The sequence below is a fragment of the Pseudorasbora parva genome, chromosome 7 (genome assembly GCF_024679245.1).
Source record: "Pseudorasbora parva isolate DD20220531a chromosome 7, ASM2467924v1, whole genome shotgun sequence".
In the NCBI taxonomy this organism is placed as follows: domain Eukaryota; kingdom Metazoa; phylum Chordata; class Actinopteri; order Cypriniformes; family Gobionidae; genus Pseudorasbora; species Pseudorasbora parva.
The window spans coordinates 33,227,734-33,246,780 of NC_090178.1; the positions used below are offsets into that span (position 1 = coordinate 33,227,734).

The 19,047-nt window shown below is 36.4% G+C and overlaps 1 protein-coding gene across 2 annotated transcripts in view; it reads right to left on the reverse strand.

The window, feature by feature from the left end:
• zyx (zyxin) overlaps positions 1-18,534 on the reverse strand; it is a 43,503-nt gene extending 24,969 nt beyond the window's left edge. The window contains exons 1-2 of one of the 2 annotated variants that reach the window (XM_067449116.1): positions 18,309-18,534; positions 444-669 (exon numbers count right to left, since the gene is read on the reverse strand). In XM_067449116.1, coding sequence (XP_067305217.1) covers positions 444-663 — 220 coding nt within the window. In that variant the 5' untranslated portion in view covers positions 664-669; positions 18,309-18,534. Of the gene's footprint in view, positions 1-443; positions 670-17,122; positions 17,396-18,308 lie in introns of those variants that run through there. The other variant, XM_067449115.1, reaches the window with a different exon arrangement.
• Between the last annotated feature and the right edge of the window lie 513 nt (positions 18,535-19,047).

Genomic DNA, 19,047 nt, shown 5'->3' on the forward strand with positions numbered 1-19,047 from the left:
GCTTGTCAGGCTATAAGTTCATGGTATTTGTAAAAATAATAATAATAATAATAATAATAATAAAACAACCCTGAAAAATATATTTAAAATCTTTTTTTTGTTTTTATAATATATAGTGTAGACTCATATGTATTAAAAGTGTAAGGAAAATATATTTTCCTCGTGTATATATATATATATATATATATATATATATATATATATATATATATATATATATATATATATAAAATATATTTTTAAAGATACATTCAATTTTTAAAGACATTAAAATAAAACTCTAGATGTTTTTTCAAACTAATCTTTATACAAAGAGTACATTTCTAAGATTTTGCCACATATGCGTTTTAAAACAGATTCTTAAAATACTTTTCTTGTTCTTTATCACAGATTGGTCTTATATTAGAAATACCACATTTCATCTTTCATGAAAATTGCCTTACCCTCACAAAGAGCTGAAGGGGGCGGGGGCATCTCTCCAACTCGCCCAATTACACCAGTGCTTACAAATGGCGACGGCTGTGATGGGGCCATCTGTGCTTTGGGGCGTGGAGGAGCGACGGATGCAAACTTTTTGGGCTGGTTGTAGAAAGAAGGGGCGGTCACTTTGAGGGAGACAGAGGAAGTTACCACAATGGGCTTGCCGCTACTTGAGTCAGACATCTTGATCTGAAAAATACAACAACATGCATGTAGTTAAAGAAGTGTTACAGTTCAGATTACCATTTATGCAAAAAAAAGTACAATGCAAACAAATTATTTTCAAGACCACTTGGTTGCATCGTTTGGCAGAACAGCATATGGAAAATCTAAACGTTTAGAAAATGGTCTGTCGCTTTGATGCCTGAAACTCTTTTGTTCATGCAGAACTGTTTCTCAAGAGAGCCGCCCACTTCTACATAGGTTAGTCAACCATTTGGGTTAAATTTGAAAGACCTCTCCTACATGTCTCCAGCTTTAAAACACACTGAACATGAACAGGAAATTTTTCTTTAATATTTTTAGCATTATACAACAACATCTGGCTATAAGTATAAAATCCCCATCGAGTGATAATAAAGATGTGGTGAGTATCTCTGTAATTACAGAGAAGTAAATACATTGTGGAGAACAATGTTTTTCCTGTTTTGTCATAACTAACAAACATAACTGATTTAAGAGAAGTTAAACTTCTGTAAACTCACATGAAAAAGCTAGAAACGGTGTACAGTCCAACCAGAAACAAAAGTTGTATCTTACTTTCCCCAAACTTTTTGTTTAACTTAGGTGTGGTATAACAAGGAAATCCTTCATTTCATGAAAATTCACTTCCTGCAAATCTCAGGTACTTCTATGTTGTCTATTTTTTGTACTTGTTTCATATCCACTCTGTATTTAACTTGGTTTCATGTCCAGAGAAAAGTCTCATTCTCAGATATCAGCTTTGAAAAGTTATTTTTTTTAGATCACACAACATTTTTTTATTATTATTATTTCTTGCACTTTGATGTCGATTTGAAATGATGTCCCTTTCTAGTGTTTTCACCCTTTATCCAAACTTGGGATTTAAACAGTTTGTTTAACAGCCACCTACAAATGTGAACTGAGCAATACATTTTAACTGCCCCATCCTTCAATAACATCAGTATAGGGGCCTTTCACACCAGGAATTTAGTTATTGGAAGTAGCCACCAGTAACCCAGAGAGCTAAATGTTCCCCCAGGACAATTTCCCAGGTTGCATTTGCTCCACCAGTTGGAACTTTGAAGAGATGTAAGCCGTCACTTATATCCTGCTGCTCTGGTTGTTGTGCAGGACTTTAATTTTGATGCCGCTGAGAATGACTTAACCTGAGCCTGAGCACACACTGTGCTCTCATTCTCTTCAATCTTCATTAGTTTACAATCTGTTTAACAGTCCTATCTTATCTGTTGTTATTATTAGACAGAACTGTTAAACAAAGAAAGTAAATGGTACACAAAAAAAGTATTATATAGAGTTTGCCGTGTGGTTGATGCCCAATGTCACTAGCTGAGCAAAATTACATAATCATGTTTTCGCTCTTCAAAGTCACGTTGGATTTTCTCCTTAGTGTAAAGTTTGTCTGTAAAAGTGCCTGGACTTTTTTCCATGAGTAAATACGCTAAAAACTGTGTTTGCACAATTTAAAAAACAATGCTGAGTGCCAATGTTTTGCATGCTTTTGGCCAAACAACATATGTTTACGTCACTAGTCTGTGCAGGGTTAGACCATATATTCTGAAGGAGGAGCTAATTTAGTTCCCACAAAAGGTGTTCCTAGAACTAAAATAGTTCCTGCTGTATGAACACACCAAAAAGCGGGTACTTCCACCATTAGTTATAGGAACTATGAAAAGGTTTCTACGGTGTGAAAGCCCCTTTATCTATGATCAGACCACAATTAACAGGAACCTTGTTAAAACAAATCCATCACTCATTCCTACCATTTACTGTAGATCCAGACATGTCTGTTGATCGCGTGAACGCAACGGCCAACCAGAGTTTTCGATCAGCTGATCATGCTCATAAACCCTTTCAATATAACCGACAAAGTGGAAAAGTGTTTAGGGTATATATGAGATTTTTTTTGCATGGTGTTTTTGTTATAAAATTAATTATTTAAAGGGGTGGTTGCGTGCAATTTCACTTTTTTAAATTTAGTAAGTGTGTAATGTTACTGCTTGAGCATAAACAGTATCTGCAAAATTACAGCGCTGAAAGTTCAATGCAAACTGAGATATATTCTTTTAAAGGTATGGCAGTTTAATGCCTACAAAAACTTCCAGTTTAGACTACAGCGAGCTTCTTCCCAGGTTGACATCATAAACCCTTGCTAGTCACCGCAGATGTGACTTCTGCCCGTAATGGTAAGGGGCGTGACGTTTCCCGCAACCTGTGCTTGGCACTTCAGACAATAAAAATACAGGAAACTACATTTGGCCATCTAACCAATCTAACACCATTGCGTTTTTCAGAGGGATGGGCTTCATACACTGTAAAATCCAACGCTGTTCTTACTAAGACTTTTTTAGTGAACTTTACTTAATGTCCAATAATTTGTTGACCTTACTTAAAATAATTTAGTAATCTGAACTGTTTGCATGCTATGCCTTTGTTACTTAGAAAACCCAAGTAAACGTTACTTGACTGGCTTGAGTACCATTTTGCCAAAGGAAAAAGAAAACACACACAAAAAAAAAAACAGGTGGGCGGGCCAAAGGTTGAGGCGGGGATATTCTAAATAGACTTTTCCCTCATTTCCTCCACTTCTGCAGTCATCGTTCTTCTTAGTTGCATTCACTCATTTTCCAGTCATCTCGAATGTTATTGAAAATACAACTAAATACTTTGGGAGAGCATCACATAAGCTGACTTCATAAATTTATGTTGATTTCCTAAAATATCTCACCATTATGGTGATGAGTGTTCCCTTTGGTTGGGCACTTGGAACTTAATTTAAATTACTATAAATCTCTTCCTATTGATGCAGGAATGCAATACGAAATCAGTTATCTGATTTCAAAGGAAGGGAAGTAATAAGTATATATGTGTGTATATATATATATATATGTGTGTATATATATATATATATATATATATATATATATATATATATATATGTGTGTGTATATATATATATATATATATGTGTGTGTATATATATATATATATATGTGTGTGTATATATATATATATATATATATATGTGTGTGTATATATATATATATATATGTGTGTGTATATATATATATATATATGTGTGTGTATATATATATATATGTGTGTGTGTATATATATATATATATATATATATATATATATATATATATATGTGTATATATATATATATATATATATGTGTATATATATATATATATATATATATATATGTGTATATATATATATATATATATATTTATACTTATTATTTCCCTTCCTTTGAAATCAGATAACTGATTTCGTATTGCATTCCTGCATCAACAGGAAGAGATTTATAGTAATTTAAATTAAGTTCCAAGTGCCCAACCAAAGGGAACACTCATATATATATATATATATATATATATATATATATATATATATATATATATATATATATATATATATATATATATATATATATATATATATATATATATATATATATATATATATATATATATATTAGGGCCGGGACTCGATTAAAAAAATTATTCTAATTAATTAGAGGCTTTGTAATTAATTAATCGAAATGAATCGCATTTTAATTGCATATAAATATTTGACCTGAGAACAATGAGAAGTAATTTTTCACATGTATTTTTAGTATACCATTGAATAATGACTGAATACATAAGCTTAATCAACAAAATATTGTTTATTTATTTCAGTCCAGCAGACCAGCGCAATGTTTGCCATTAAGTTTAGCAAAAGCATATTTGTGATATTTGAGGCTCGATGTGCTGCGGTGATACGCAAATTCCTTGATGTATAACTTAGCTTGCACACAACCGTGCTCTTGTCGACGCTTCCATTCTTTCGTTTTTAAAAAAAAAAATTCCCATCCACGGGGCCGAGCAAAGCGGTCTCATCAGCTTCTTCGTTCATGTTCACTCATGCTCTGCGTCTCAATCAGCTCCCTAGTTCACTAGTCAGGGCACTGATCAGGACATAAGTCAATGGGCTGACTCCCTGATCAGTGCCCTGACTACTGAACTAGGGAGCTGATTGAGACGCACCCATGGTTTGTTATTGTCGTGACTCCGGAGCGCTAGTTGGTGTTCCAGTATAATCGGTCCGTCGAAACTCATTCATTGAAAAACATTCCGCGCTGCAAAAATAGTTTTTTTTTTTTTTGTGCATAATTAATTAACGCGTTAAAGTCACGTAATTAATTAATCTTAATTAACGGGTTAAAGTCCCGGCCCATATATATATATATATATATATATATATATATATATATATATATATATATATATATATATATATATATATATATATATATATATATATATATATATATATATATATATATACACACACACACACACACCTGCACATAAAGATAAAAATGTAATACCAATTAATGATCTTTTAACATTTTATTGCTAACGCTTCTGACAAATTTTTAATTGTGTTGATATAATGCCTCTATATTTGTGACAATATCCAACAATAGACCATGCTTGAGTCACACACAGACTTCAACATTCAGCGTGCAAAACACAACAATGGTAACATTTTTTTTTTTCACACATAATAAGACCATTACAAGTTCATTTGCTGTCATTATTGGGGTTATACTGACAAAAGACAGCAAATAAAATGGTAAAATAACGCCAAAAATAATAAAACGGAGTTACGATTGCCCTGTGATTAATTTATTCATGCTGCAATGCATTCTGGGAGTACACTTCCTCAGCTCACAGATAGAATTATGTTGACTTGAATGGTTTAAGTAAGCACAACTTGATGCAATTAAGCTTACTTAACTGAGTGTTAAAGGGGGGGTGAAATGCTGTTTCATGCATACTGATCTTTTTACACTGTTAAAGACTTGGAATCCCATACTAAACATAGACAAAGTTTCAAAAGTTAAGGTGGACGTTTGATGGGAGTATTTCTTTGTCAAAAATACTACTTCCGGTTAGTCATAAGTTTCGGCAAGTTTTTTGAGATCATGCGTCCCCATTGACGTTAGTGGGGGCGGAATTTCCTTGTATGGGCCTTACGGACAATTCTACCGGAAGCGCGTGAGAGAGCGCGAGGGAGAGAGAGCAAGGGAGAGAGCGAAAGCAACAGGCTACGCCCATCAAAGCGCTGGCTTGTAGGATGCTAAACAGGTGATATAACCAGTAGCTACTGACTTACCCACTGATAGGCCGGCGGTCGATCTGTATTAGCACTTTCCTCACGCGACGGGCGAATCACTTTCCTCACAGAGCGACTCACTTTCCTCACGCGGCAGGCGAATCACTTTCCTCACTGAGCGAATCACTTTCCTCACAGAGCGACTCACTTTCCTCACGCGGCGGGCGAATCACTTTCCTCACAGAGCGACTCACTTTCCTCACAGAGCGACTCACTTTCCTCACAGAGCGACTCACTTTCCTCACAGAGCGACTCACTTTCCTCACAGAGCGACTCACTTTCCTCACAGAGCGACTCACTTTCCTCACGCGGCGGGCGAATCACTTTCCTCACGCGGCGGGCGAATCACTTTCCTCACGCGGCGGGCGAATCACTTTCCTCACAGAGCGAATCACTTTCCTCACGCGGCGGGCGAATCACTTTCCTCACAGAGCGAATCACTTTCCTCACAGAGCGAATCACTTTCCTCACAGAGCGAATCACTTTCCTCACAGAGCGAATCACTTTCCTCACAGAGCGAATCACTTTCCTCACAGAGCGAATCACTTTCCTCACAGAGCGAATCACTTTCCTCACAGAGCGAATCACTTTCCTCACAGAGCGAATCACTTTCCTCACAGAGCGAATCACTTTCCTCACAGAGCGAATCACTTTCCTCACAGAGCGAATCACTTTCCTCACAGAGCGACTCACTTTCCTCACAGAGCGACTCACTTTCCTCACAGAGCGACTCACTTTCCTCACAGAGCGACTCACTTTCCTCACGCGGCGGGCGAATCACTTTCCTCACTGAGCGAATCACTTTCCTCACAGAGCGAATCACTTTCCTCACAGAGCGACTCACTTTCCTCACTGCAGCGCGCTGCTGCACACGTCATTATTTAGCTCCGCTCACATGACACGCCCCCACCCGCTCGGCTTTTTTCGGAAAGACTCGGAACAGCGCATCTTTCTTATATAATTATTAAAAAAATAAAGACTTTTCGGAGATATGCAGGATGCAATGCTACTCTATAGGTACTCAAGATTGACATGACACTGACTGAAACTGAGTGTTTCACCCCCCCTTTAAGTTCAGCTTACTTGAGAATTTTAAGGCAATCAGTTTCCACACATTGAAATTGCGAATTGACAATACGACCAATGGAAACGGGGCAATTTCGCAAAAACTCCCATATATCGCAAAAAAGGTTTTATGCTCTCATGAGGTGGTTTTTCAGGCAATTCTGTGATAAAATGTGCATATGTGATCAAATGTGTGATAGCATATGTGATAAATGATAGCATATGTGATAAAAGTTCATTATTTTCCATAATGTAATGATAAAAATTTAACTTTCATATATTTTAGATTCATTGCACAACAACTGAAATATTTCAGGTCTTTTATTGTTTTAATACTGATGATTTTGGCATACAGCTCATGAAAACCCCAAATTCCTATCTCAAAAAATTTGCATATTTCATCCGACCAATAAAAGAAAAGTGTTTTTAATACAAAAAAAGTCAACCGTCAAATAATTATGTTCAGTTATGCACTCAATACTTTTGGGTTTTCATGAGCTGTATGCCAAAATCATCAATATTAAAACAATAAAAGACCTGAAATATTTCAGTTGGTGTGCAATGAATCTAAAATATGAAAGTTTAATTTTTATCATTACATTATGGAAAATAATGAAATTTATCACAATATGCTAATTTGTTGAGAAGGACCCGTACATTTTCTCCTAATAAGGACAGTGGCGTAACTTTAACCTAGTAATGACGGACCCCAGTGCAGCCACAAATAATATAACTATATATATAAGCCTACTGTAATTAAGACATATATTCAAGAAATGTTTTAAAACAGAAAGAGCTATAGCTTCAGCCTTACTCAAAGGCAGAGGAAACAGGCCATCTACGCACGTCAATCCATTCTAGATGATCTTAGCTCGCTTCTTATTTAATATAGAGGCAAATAATTGATGAAACATTGATAAAAATACAATTTATACAAAACTAAATAATTTTTTAAGAAAGACTTTCTAGAAAATAAAACTCGAAGTGATCAAAATCCCCAGGTCTTAAAAATATTCTTATATCTTACTCATGCTACTCACTTTTCATAATCAACATATACATTGAAATAATAATATTACAGGCTAATTTTTAGGCCTAAACGTAGCCTATTTAGTTTCGTAGTTAGACTATGTATTGTTTAACCCACAGCCGATAAAGGCGCCAACGTTCTCTCATTTTTTCCTTCTTCCTTTAGGACAGTGGAAACAACTCGCAATACTCTGTCATTTTTAGCTATACAGATAAGTTCAAGACATATTTATAAACTATAAACTGTCTACTTTTATTTGTGGACTCAGGGAACTAATTATTTTGCATGCACTCACTCCAAACGCTGTCTTCATTTAAAAAAAAATTATCTTTTGTTTATTAAATGCCAATTTTTTTCTTTTCCAAAGCATTTGTAAATTCAGTGCATATGTCCAACAAACAAAATGTCTAGCCAAAATAACGAAAGTGGTAAAAAATACATAAAAAAATAAATAAACATTTGAGTTACCATGCAAATTCAAACATTGCGCTCTTTTCCCTTATGCGTCAACCTGGCGCACTTAAAAGTCGATCGTTCTTTACAGATGACGGTTTGTTTGGAGAGAAGACAAGACAGAGTTCTTAATTAAACTCATAAAAGACAATAGGATTACAGTAATACTGGATTCTAAACACAGAAATGCTACATCATGAAGACCTTGAAGCAGATCTGAAACACACACACACACACACACCTCATATCCGTTCCGCTTAGATAACCTTCCTTGCCATTAATGCTTGGATAACACATAAGTCTCCTTCCAATAAAAATAATGGCTAGTGTGGTGGATGGGATATACAAACCTACCAAGTGCCATCATTTTGGAATGACATATCGCGAGAGGAAAATAATACGTTTTAGTCGCATAACTGCAGCTATGGAAACGCTGTCATTTCGCAATAGTTTTTTATCGACATTTAAGTTATCGACAAAGTTTTTCTCAAATCTGTAATGGAAACGCAGCTACTGACATGAACATTGAATCATCATGTGTTCATGCATTCATCAGTGTGACACTGAAAACCGGTGAAGGTGAGAATCAGCCGTTTTTGTAGAGCTTAGTTTCAAAAGATGCTCTTTTGGGAATAGAACGTTTTGAGTTCTGAAAGTTCCGATACGCTTTCATAGTGCAAGAAGTTAAAAGATCAAGGAAAAAAACTATTTGCCATGATATTGGAACCCTTACAAAGATGTTCTAAAATAACACAGCAGAACAGTTCTCTTGGAGGATATCATTTCTGTTTTGATTTTGTGTGCACACAAGGAAGCTCTCCAAACTGAGGTTATCAGGGATGAAGTCATACCATGACTTTCCCATTACTAGGCCTCAGGGTACGGTCAACTGAGCTTCATCTAGAAACAGTTAAAAGTGCTTGAGACATGTGGATGTGATATACCGCAGAAGTGCTCTCATGGCATGAGCTATGTGCAAATATTTACCTCAAGCATGTTTGCCATTAAAAACGAAGGCATTACCTCATTCCCCTCCTCCTGCTGCTGCAGCCGAGCCAAGTCTCATTTGACCCTATGACTAAGTCATAACATTTTTTTCCCTCTACAGTTCTCGTAATACAGCCAGTGAACCATAAGACTCCTACTTTGAAAGTATGAATTACGGATGATGGCAAACACTTTAAAGGCATCAAATGCAGACTGGTCTGTCCTACCCAATTAGTTCTCTCTACTTCAACCCACTGTTGCCTTCTCAGGCAGATGATGTATACACGGATTTCATGACAAAAGAAAGTCTTTCATTTCTAGCTTTACTAATTGGAGCCACATTTTTGTTATTCTATCCTAATTACCATATTCTTTCCTGTCAAATCATGTAATACGAAGTCAGCTAGGAAAGAAACATACATGGCTGTTCTCTCACGCAGTTTCGGTTAAGCATCCTGAAATTAACTGACACCTTCTCACCTGAAATTAATCCAAAAAGAAATTAAAGCAAATATTCGAATGAACTCAAATGAAAAATGAGTAGAACTTAGTAGTTTTTACATTTTTGAAAAGGCACAATGTTTTATTTTAAGATTAAAATATTTCAAAAAATCTAAATAAAACAATGTTATATATTTTGTTAACTTTTTTGTGTATTTACATTATCCTTAATGTTTTCAACCATGTTTAAATCTAGAGAAATCAGCAATTTTAACCGTGTCATTGTGACGTCATATCTACGCATTTTCAGTGTTACTTTTGACGAAACCATGGAACCACCAAAGACACTTTAATAAAGTATGCAGGTGAGCAAGTATTGAATTGGATGCTTGTGTTTACTACAGTAGGCCTGTGCGCTGTAAATCTGTTCATCATTTAAAGCCACTGTGTCTCTTCAGAAGACTTGGATTTGGATTAGACCACTCACTTTAAAGTAGGTACAGAAATCTTTCTCTGGTTTCTTGAAAAATATCTTTTGAAGGTAAAGGTGTCATGAACTGATTTTTTTATACTGTTGTCTGGGGTTAACGCATGACGTTCGTGTGGTTTTTACATTCAAAAACATCATAACGAATAATTCATAGGCTGAATGCACTGAAGACTTGGAAGTAAACGCCCACGGCTAGGATTGGATGAGATTAGCATATTTAATGAGCTTCAGTAAGGACACAGTGAGATATAACATATCATAGACCATTGACTACCATAGTTTTTTTCCCCCCTACTATGGTAGTCAATGGTTGCTCTGCTTTGTTACAAACATTCTTCAAAATATCTTCTTTTGTGTTCAGCAGATGAAAGAAACTCATTCAGGTTTGGAACGACTTGAGAGTGAGTAAATGATGACAGAATTTTCATTTTTGTTTGAACTATCCCTTTAAGCCATATCCCATTTAGGATTTATTTCAATAAAAAATTGTGCCACATTCAAAAAATGTGCCACATTCAAAACCATTGTAAAATTGTTGATATAGGCTACATCATTTGAATGCTACATTACTAAGCCATAATAACACATTTCTCAGAATCCATAAATAACTCTTCACACTTCATGTTGTGCAAACAAAAACCGTTATAGCAAGTTCCTCTTCACCTTGTTTGGGCCACGTCCAACTAATTTTCTTTGTTACACACAAGTGTAAATACTGCAAAGCAGTCTGGTCCAATGACAGCCATACAAATCTACATCGGTGAATGATTTTTATCAAGAGGAGTAATTATGAATCGTTTAGCTGTGGAGTCCCACACATAACCACAACCACAACCTCAAACTCCAGCATTCTGGCATGAGCAGAAGAGCTCCAGTTCACACGAATATTCCCTAAACGTCTGACAAGAGTTAACGATCCATTTTACCCTACCTTCACTCATTTAAGATGCTAAGAGTTAAAGACGCTTTGATGTGGTCCACCAAACCATCTCAAAATCTGAGAAGCTCTTAACGGAGTCTGCGTAACCATAAGTGGAAGCACAATTTAAGGCCAAGAAAGGCTAAGTATTTTTAGTCTCCAGTTCTGAGTGTGCCATGAGAGGCAGTGGCATGTAAAGTGCAAATTCTTCACCTTGCTCCCCTGGTTCAGATGTAGAGTTTAATAATGCAGAGGTGCATGCTCTGATAAAATATTCACAAAGGACAGAAAACAAGCCATAAATCCTGAGGTTCAAAAGATGATTTATTCTCCTCATGGCCTCCATCTCCAGATCAATATAAGCTTGCGGGTGCTTACAATGAGTTGTTCCAGTTACCGATCCAAAGCAGAGCACACGTGACACTGATGCTCAAAACAAACAGCAATGACTTATTTTTGAGATTGTCCTCTGCCACAGAATGGAAAAGATGATCACATCCTTAATTCTGTGTTCCCTTTCAAGCTAACCAAAAACAAGAGACCATAAAGCCATTCATCCTTCTTTGACAAGCAATGCATGTTAGAAGAAAAATTAATTTCTTTATTCCTGTTTTTCTTTAGTTTAAATTAGGATTGTTCGAGATAAACTAGGGTGAATTCAGGGTGACTGGAACACTTTTTACCATTGAGATGACTTGGAAAAAGTGTCCCAGGCAACCTGAATTCACCCTATATAAATAAAATACATAACCTAATTTAAGACTTTTCAAAAATTTAAAAAGAGTACTATAGCTAATTATTTTCCACACCGTTTTTTCACTAAATGGACAAAAGTATATTTACTTCCTTATAAAACATTGTTATTTATATAAAATATAATAATGTAATATAATTTTGTATTTAATTAATTTTCATTCCATATAAAAATACACTTAACATACAATATTTATACAGTATTTTTAATCAAATATAATAATATATTCTAATGATAGAAAATGTATAAAATGCTTGAAATGCTGTGAAAATGCTTGATTATTATTGTGCGTTTTGACACTATTACATTACAATAAATACATAATTATTAAATAAGTACTACATATTGTAATACAGTACATCAAATAACAAATTAAAAATGTTACAATGATTAAAAAAAGATTAAATGTAAATTTAAATCAGAGACTATATTTTTCCATCAAATGAAAGATAAAAACATTGACAGCCTATCAGAAACCACACAAAACGTGCTTGAGCAGTTTTAAAGAGGCAGATGACAAAAAAGCAGAACACGCTTATAATAAACAAAATGGTAACACTTTTACAGTGTCCTTGATACACATTGCCTGCACTCACTATAGTAATAACAGTAAATTATGCATTATTACATGCAACTAACCCTCAACCAACCCCTAATCCTACCCTACTGCTATAGTAAGTATGTTGTTCATTAATATTATGCAGTACTTAAATACATACTTACACTGTAACACCTTAAAATAAAGTGTAACCAACTAAACTTTATTGTGCATTGGTGTGGATGCTGATTCTTATCTTTATAGTTATCGTTTTTGGTGTGAACTACCGTTATCGTTATAGTTCTTCTGTGCCTTAAAGACACAAACTTAATGGTCAAATAAAATGCACATAAAGCCCTCTCAATATAGACTGGGTAAACCCAGCCTGATCTGCCAGCGATTTGATTTCGCTCTGCAACTCAGCCTGGAAAACTGTACATTAATTTCTACTGCTTCTGTTACACTTTCGCGGGAACCAACCACAGACTGGCTTATCCACCTGGCGTCCCATAGGCGGGTTTAACACAACACGATCTCATGGTGATGCGTATAAATAGTACGAGTGTGAAATCTTGTGGAATCGATACGGCAAAATGAGTTTTGGCATGCAAATGCTACGCTTATCCACGTGGCGAGCTATTGGCTGGTTTAACACGATGATGGATAGAGAAACGATGGGTCTTTGCCCGTTGATCACGCCTCTTGTGGTCTGATTGGTTGAAGGACTATTCAATTGCGTACAGAGTCATTTGAACTATGCTCGTTTATCACTCCTCTTGTGCAGTAGAATACAGAGCAGACTCCCCAGACCAATGTTCAATCTTAAATTGAGCTTGGTCTTGTGATAGCTAGACAAGACAACTCTCAATATTCATCAAGTTGCCTAATTTTATCATGCCAGCAAAACCACTGCACGTATATTTAATAAATAGCCCAGCCCTAGTGCAAACTAGGACGTTTTCTGCTTTGTTGAGATCACCAGCTGCCAGTTTGGCTAGTGTGTTTGGTCTTTATGGGTACTGTAATGCTCTGGATACAGTGCTAGACACTGATAAAGTGAAGGTTAGTGAGAGGAGATCCATCATGCAAAACAACACTGTCGAACAACGCAGTAAAAAAAAAAACAGTATAAACATGATCCAGGGACTTGCATTACCCGCCATATGGAGCTCCAGCAAAGAATTAGATCTGATCGAACCAGGAGGACCTTCTCACAGTGTGTGCGCGCCATGGAAAGAGAAACAGCTGCAATATAAAGATTCCATTGGCCTTACGCATGTGTCTGCATTTCATCACTTGATCAGAATGACTGTGATATAGGGAGTCTGGCTCTGTTTTTTTTTGTTTTTTTTGTGGAAAGGAGAAGCAGCTGATCTGGCTCCATGAGACATCCTTGATGGATACTGCGGCCTGTAAACGTTACCCTCAGAGGGAAACAATGGGAACTATTTGAGGATCACTCCATGACGAGATATGCAAATTCTGCAAGATTTTCTTTGCCACAGACATTAAAAAAATAACAGGATGTGTTGAAATTACACTGAGCAATTTTCTACAATGTTCTACTGTGACTGCACATGGGCAAATAGCTCTTTATAAGAAATCAATCACATCAACCAAAATGATGTGTCATAGTACTCTCTAGCTGCAAACATTTTTCTGCATTGCCGTTTTCTGGCGTCCTCTACAGATTTTATCTCAGGTCCAACAAGCCACAGAGTAGCTGCATCTAACACAGTACGTAGATAAGAGTTCACAGCTATATTAAGATGGTTATAACTAGATTATGATTGTGTGCTTTAAAAGCAAACTGACTAAAAAACGTCTAGTTTTGGGAAGTGATGAAACAGCTCTCGTCAAACATTGAGCCGTCAACTTACCACAAAGTATGACACCAAAAAGGCAGTGTGTTTCAAAAGATAATGTAATCTATGACATCACATCACTAACTATAAACGGCCCTATCCTATCACAATGAGTATCTACAGTGACTAATATGAGAGTCACTTCCTTTCCCAAGTTCAGTTTAAACATGCACAAAGACACTCAGTCGGAATTTGATGTAGACAACTCCCGAAGCAGTGGGATTCTATTGTTTTGGGTGACTGTGGTGAAAAGCATATGGCACGCCCACAATCAGTCTGGGTTATGCTAGGCTTACAGACAACTCAGAAACATCGCATACTTACATCATGAGAGACGCGCATGATGTGGGTCATTACATCATACAATCCTTCAATTGCATGCTTGCTTTCTAGGGTGCATAAAAACATTCTGAAGGGTTAGTGCACCTAAAAATTTAAATTCTGCCTTTTACTCGCCCTCGTGTCATTCCAAAACCATAAGTTGTTCGTTCATCTTCGGAACAAAAATCTGGATCTTTTTTGATGAAATCTGAGAGCTTGCTTTCCCTCCATTGACAGCTAATCTATATAGATAGAAACTGTTCGGTCCAAACTTTCTGAAGAGTTTAAATGTAAAAATTTCATTTAGGATTTTCACATATAAACACTGATCAGCGGACATAAACTAAAGATCAACCAAGCCTGCTTGATGCATAAGAACAAACCTTATTAGTTCTTGCGGACCAATGAGGTTTTAGCACCAAATCACACTTGTAGCCAATCAGCAGTAAGGGGCGTATACAGATGGAGACAGAGCTTGTGTTGCATCACGTTTTCGTGAATTTGGAGGTAGAACCATCAAGATAGGGGTGTGATCCTTTTGGGTAGGTGCATGTTTTTGAATATGTGCAGTATCTTAAGAGTCAGCTTTTCCCAGAAATCGCTAAATGCACCAAGTTGTTCATGCAAATTCACTGTGCTGAACAACAGAAAACACTTCCAGGGGGCTCGTTATGGTTTATTGGGACCCCTGGACTGTTTATTGCCTGAGGCTCCTGATGAACTTATGTTCCTCTGGAATCATCTTAATCATTACACAACTCCTATACGTCGCTACACTATTGCCATTTTTGCACACAAATTTAGCTGCAGTATCACTAATGTGACAACACCTTTACATCTGTTTGGCAAATTTTTAAGGGTGAAATCCAGTCATTTCCTTCAGAAACCAATCAGAAATTTAATGTGAGGGCTTAAAAACCCCACGTATTCCCAATGAAAGCTGCTTGTTTTGTAACTGATATAAATAATATAGTTCAGCAACAGTAGGGTGGTTGAAAACGTATTAAAGGTAGGGTAGGCAATTTCAGATGACAGTTATGACATGGTGTGAAAACAGCATAAGATTGTTGTTTGGTTCAGAAAGAACTGTAAAAGGTGGCTGCTGTTTGTCTACAACTCTGCACAGCCTCAATGAACACGATGGTGATGTGTGATGTCTGCGTGAGCGGGTTGCATGGAGGTATGGAAATACATGTTGACAGGCAGGTAGGACAACCTAGGCTATCATCCTTTCAGACGGAATGCAATGATTGAATGAAGAAGAAAAAATGGTCCTGCCTGAGGCTTCCACAGATAATTATTTTTTTGTTATATTTAGACCACTTCTATTATTGATTGCTATTAGGATGTGAAGAGAGACTCAACCTGTATAACAAAAAGTGTTTAATAAAAAAAATTGTCTAGCCTACTTTTAACTGCTGCTCATCCTATCACAATTCAGTCGGAACGATCAGTTTTATAATGACATTTATGCTGCCTTTATATGCTATCGGAAATGACCTAGCATACATCGCTTTCAAATTTTGACTTGGGCGGTCGTGTCCAAATTTTAATGCAGCACAACACCAACAAGGCTTTCTGTACTCCTCATCACAAATTATAACATTGAATATTACTATTTTATGTTGAACTATAACAATAGAGAAATAGCTTTAAAAACATGTTCAGGGTATTGGAGCATTTGGAGGTATCATGTTCGTATGATGCATCTATCATTCCAGTCCATTCAGCACTTTTTCAAGTAGAAAATCCTAAATCACCCTGGCGTCGCCTAAAGGCCAATAAACCTTATTGTCGTCTTTAGGGACCCCACCCAGGGAAATCCTACATTCATTCATTACGAAAGTCTTGCATGAATACTGCATTGACAACATGTAATTGCGGTTTCTTTCTTTAGACGCGGAAAAGTTTGTGTAACGTTCCTGATGGTCGCTTATCAGACGCAAGAGCAGTTCGAGCTAAAACAAGTTACTTTAACCTTATATGGACTGAAAACCAAGACAGTAACAAGAGAGATAAAGCTCCTACTGAATATAATACAAGTTATGAATACAGTCCCACTGGACAAATTCCAGTCCTGAATCTTTTAGTGGATTTAGTAAGATTTAGTTAACATTGTATACATGCGCCACACCCTCACTTTACATGATTAGGTTATGTCAGAAAACATTCTTCACTGAGGACGTAAACGTTTACAAACCGACTATCAGAGATTTGCAGATTCAAAATACTGAAAGTCATTCAAACAACACATTAACGGTCGTTAATGCTATTTCAATACATCACGAAATCCACATTGAATGCGGTTTGTGGTTTTGATGCGAATAAAGATAACCAGTTTACTGTGTGACAAACTTCTGTCATTGCAGTTACACGTTATAGAAAATGTGAAATAAAAGCACTTACTGTTCGTTTTCCTCTGGAAAGGTACAGTTATGTCAAAAACAGTACAGGGATGTAGGCAGACAACGCGTCTTATTTAAATCCCTATACAGTCTTGTGGATAAATGTCGCCCTTTATGAGTATCCTTTCTTAATTTATATTACGTTATGGTGCTGTGTTGGCGTCAGGCACCATTCTGCTAGTACTGACAAGCTCTCGTGGGGATGATCATCAGCCAATCTGATCTACCAGCATGAACTTTTTCCAAATGTACCGACTCTAGTCACACTTCCGGTTCACGCTTCCGCATTCTCCTGACCGCTGGAGGTGGGACAACAATCTCTGGCCAATGATGACTGCACAGCTGTTAAGAGATCTGCACAGTATTTATTCATTTTATTTCATTTTAGCTACGTTTTTACCGTTTTTTAGTTTAGTTTAAATACAGTGACAAATACATTTTAGCAGAAATAATCTTATCAAGTAGCCATAGGGGTCATAAAATAACATGCCTAGCAGCTGCACATTTTTACAAGCAAAACGTTCCACAACATTTGTTCGGTTTTGTTACAAAATATAAAATTATACTTTAAAATATATTTAAATATTTGATTTCAATTCTTAAAGCAGCCGAACACAAATATGCCTTACAACTCTGCAAATATTTCCATAGTTTTGATAACCGCTTAAATCTGAATACTATACAGTTTGCTTATATTTTAGTATTTGTTGTTTTGTGTGTATATACATACATAGCTTATATATTTGTGTAAATATATAGCATATATTTGTTGTTTGTGTTTAACAATGCCTGTTTACACAGAAAAAAATGGTGTCAAAATTGTATACAACAGGAGGGGCACTGGGGCAGTACCCTTAAAAGTACATATTTGTACCTTTTTTACCACAAAAAGCTTCGTAGTAGTACCTTAAGATACATATGTACTCTAGGATACTAATATGCACCTTTTTAAAGTAAAAAAGAAGATACTAAGTACTGCTCCAGTGACAAGCTGTTGTACCCCTAAAGGTAAAATTTTGACACCCCTTTCTCTGTGTGTATATGAAGAGGTATAACAGAGGTAACACAAAAAGTGAATTGATTTACCTCACCAGCAGTTATGCACATAAGCCATTAGACAGTTATTAAATAAAACGGTCAAACAAGCTCTTGGCAGTCTTGTTATATTGAAAACAGCTTTGACATACCTGCCAGCCTCCTTCTCCTTTTCTTGTTTCTTTCTCCGTAAGGCTGAAAACTGTGTGTTTAAACTTTTCAATGATAACTTTCTGCAGTCTCTACTCCTGTTTCTTACAGCTGTTGAACCCTCCCCCTACATGTCTCCTAAAGGAATGACACCATCCCTCCATCTAAACAAGTTCTTTCTCGTTTGTCTTTCGTACAGGTCATGCGTATTACAATCCAAACACCTCTCTCTGTCTCTCTCTCCTAGTCTCGCCCCCCTTTGGATTCTTTAAACATTCTTCAATCCATGACATCAACCCTGCCTGCCTTTCCTTGTATGGGCAGAGTGGGTGAGTAACTGAGAAAGAAAGAGAGAGGGAGGGAAAGAGAGAGAGATAAACGAGGTTGGAGGTTTATTAGTTACAGACACATGGAATGGTTGGCAGGACACAGAAGGAAAGAGACTAGAACACGTAGTGCTCAGTCAGATGATCAAAACCTTGAGCCTCGTTCAAAAACAACACTTAGAAATTCAAGTTAGTTTTAACAGTTGTAGTCAACTATTGCTGCACTATTTACCCCTCCAGGTTCCAGTTTAATTCAAAGCAAAGTTCACCTAAGAAAAAGAGAACATTTAATTATTATTTATTTAAAGGTGGGATAAGTAATATCTGGTAAACGTTGTTGATATTTCAAATCACCAAAACAAACATGCCCCTACCCCCAAAAAGGGTCTCGGCCCTATTTTGATAGCTCCGCCCC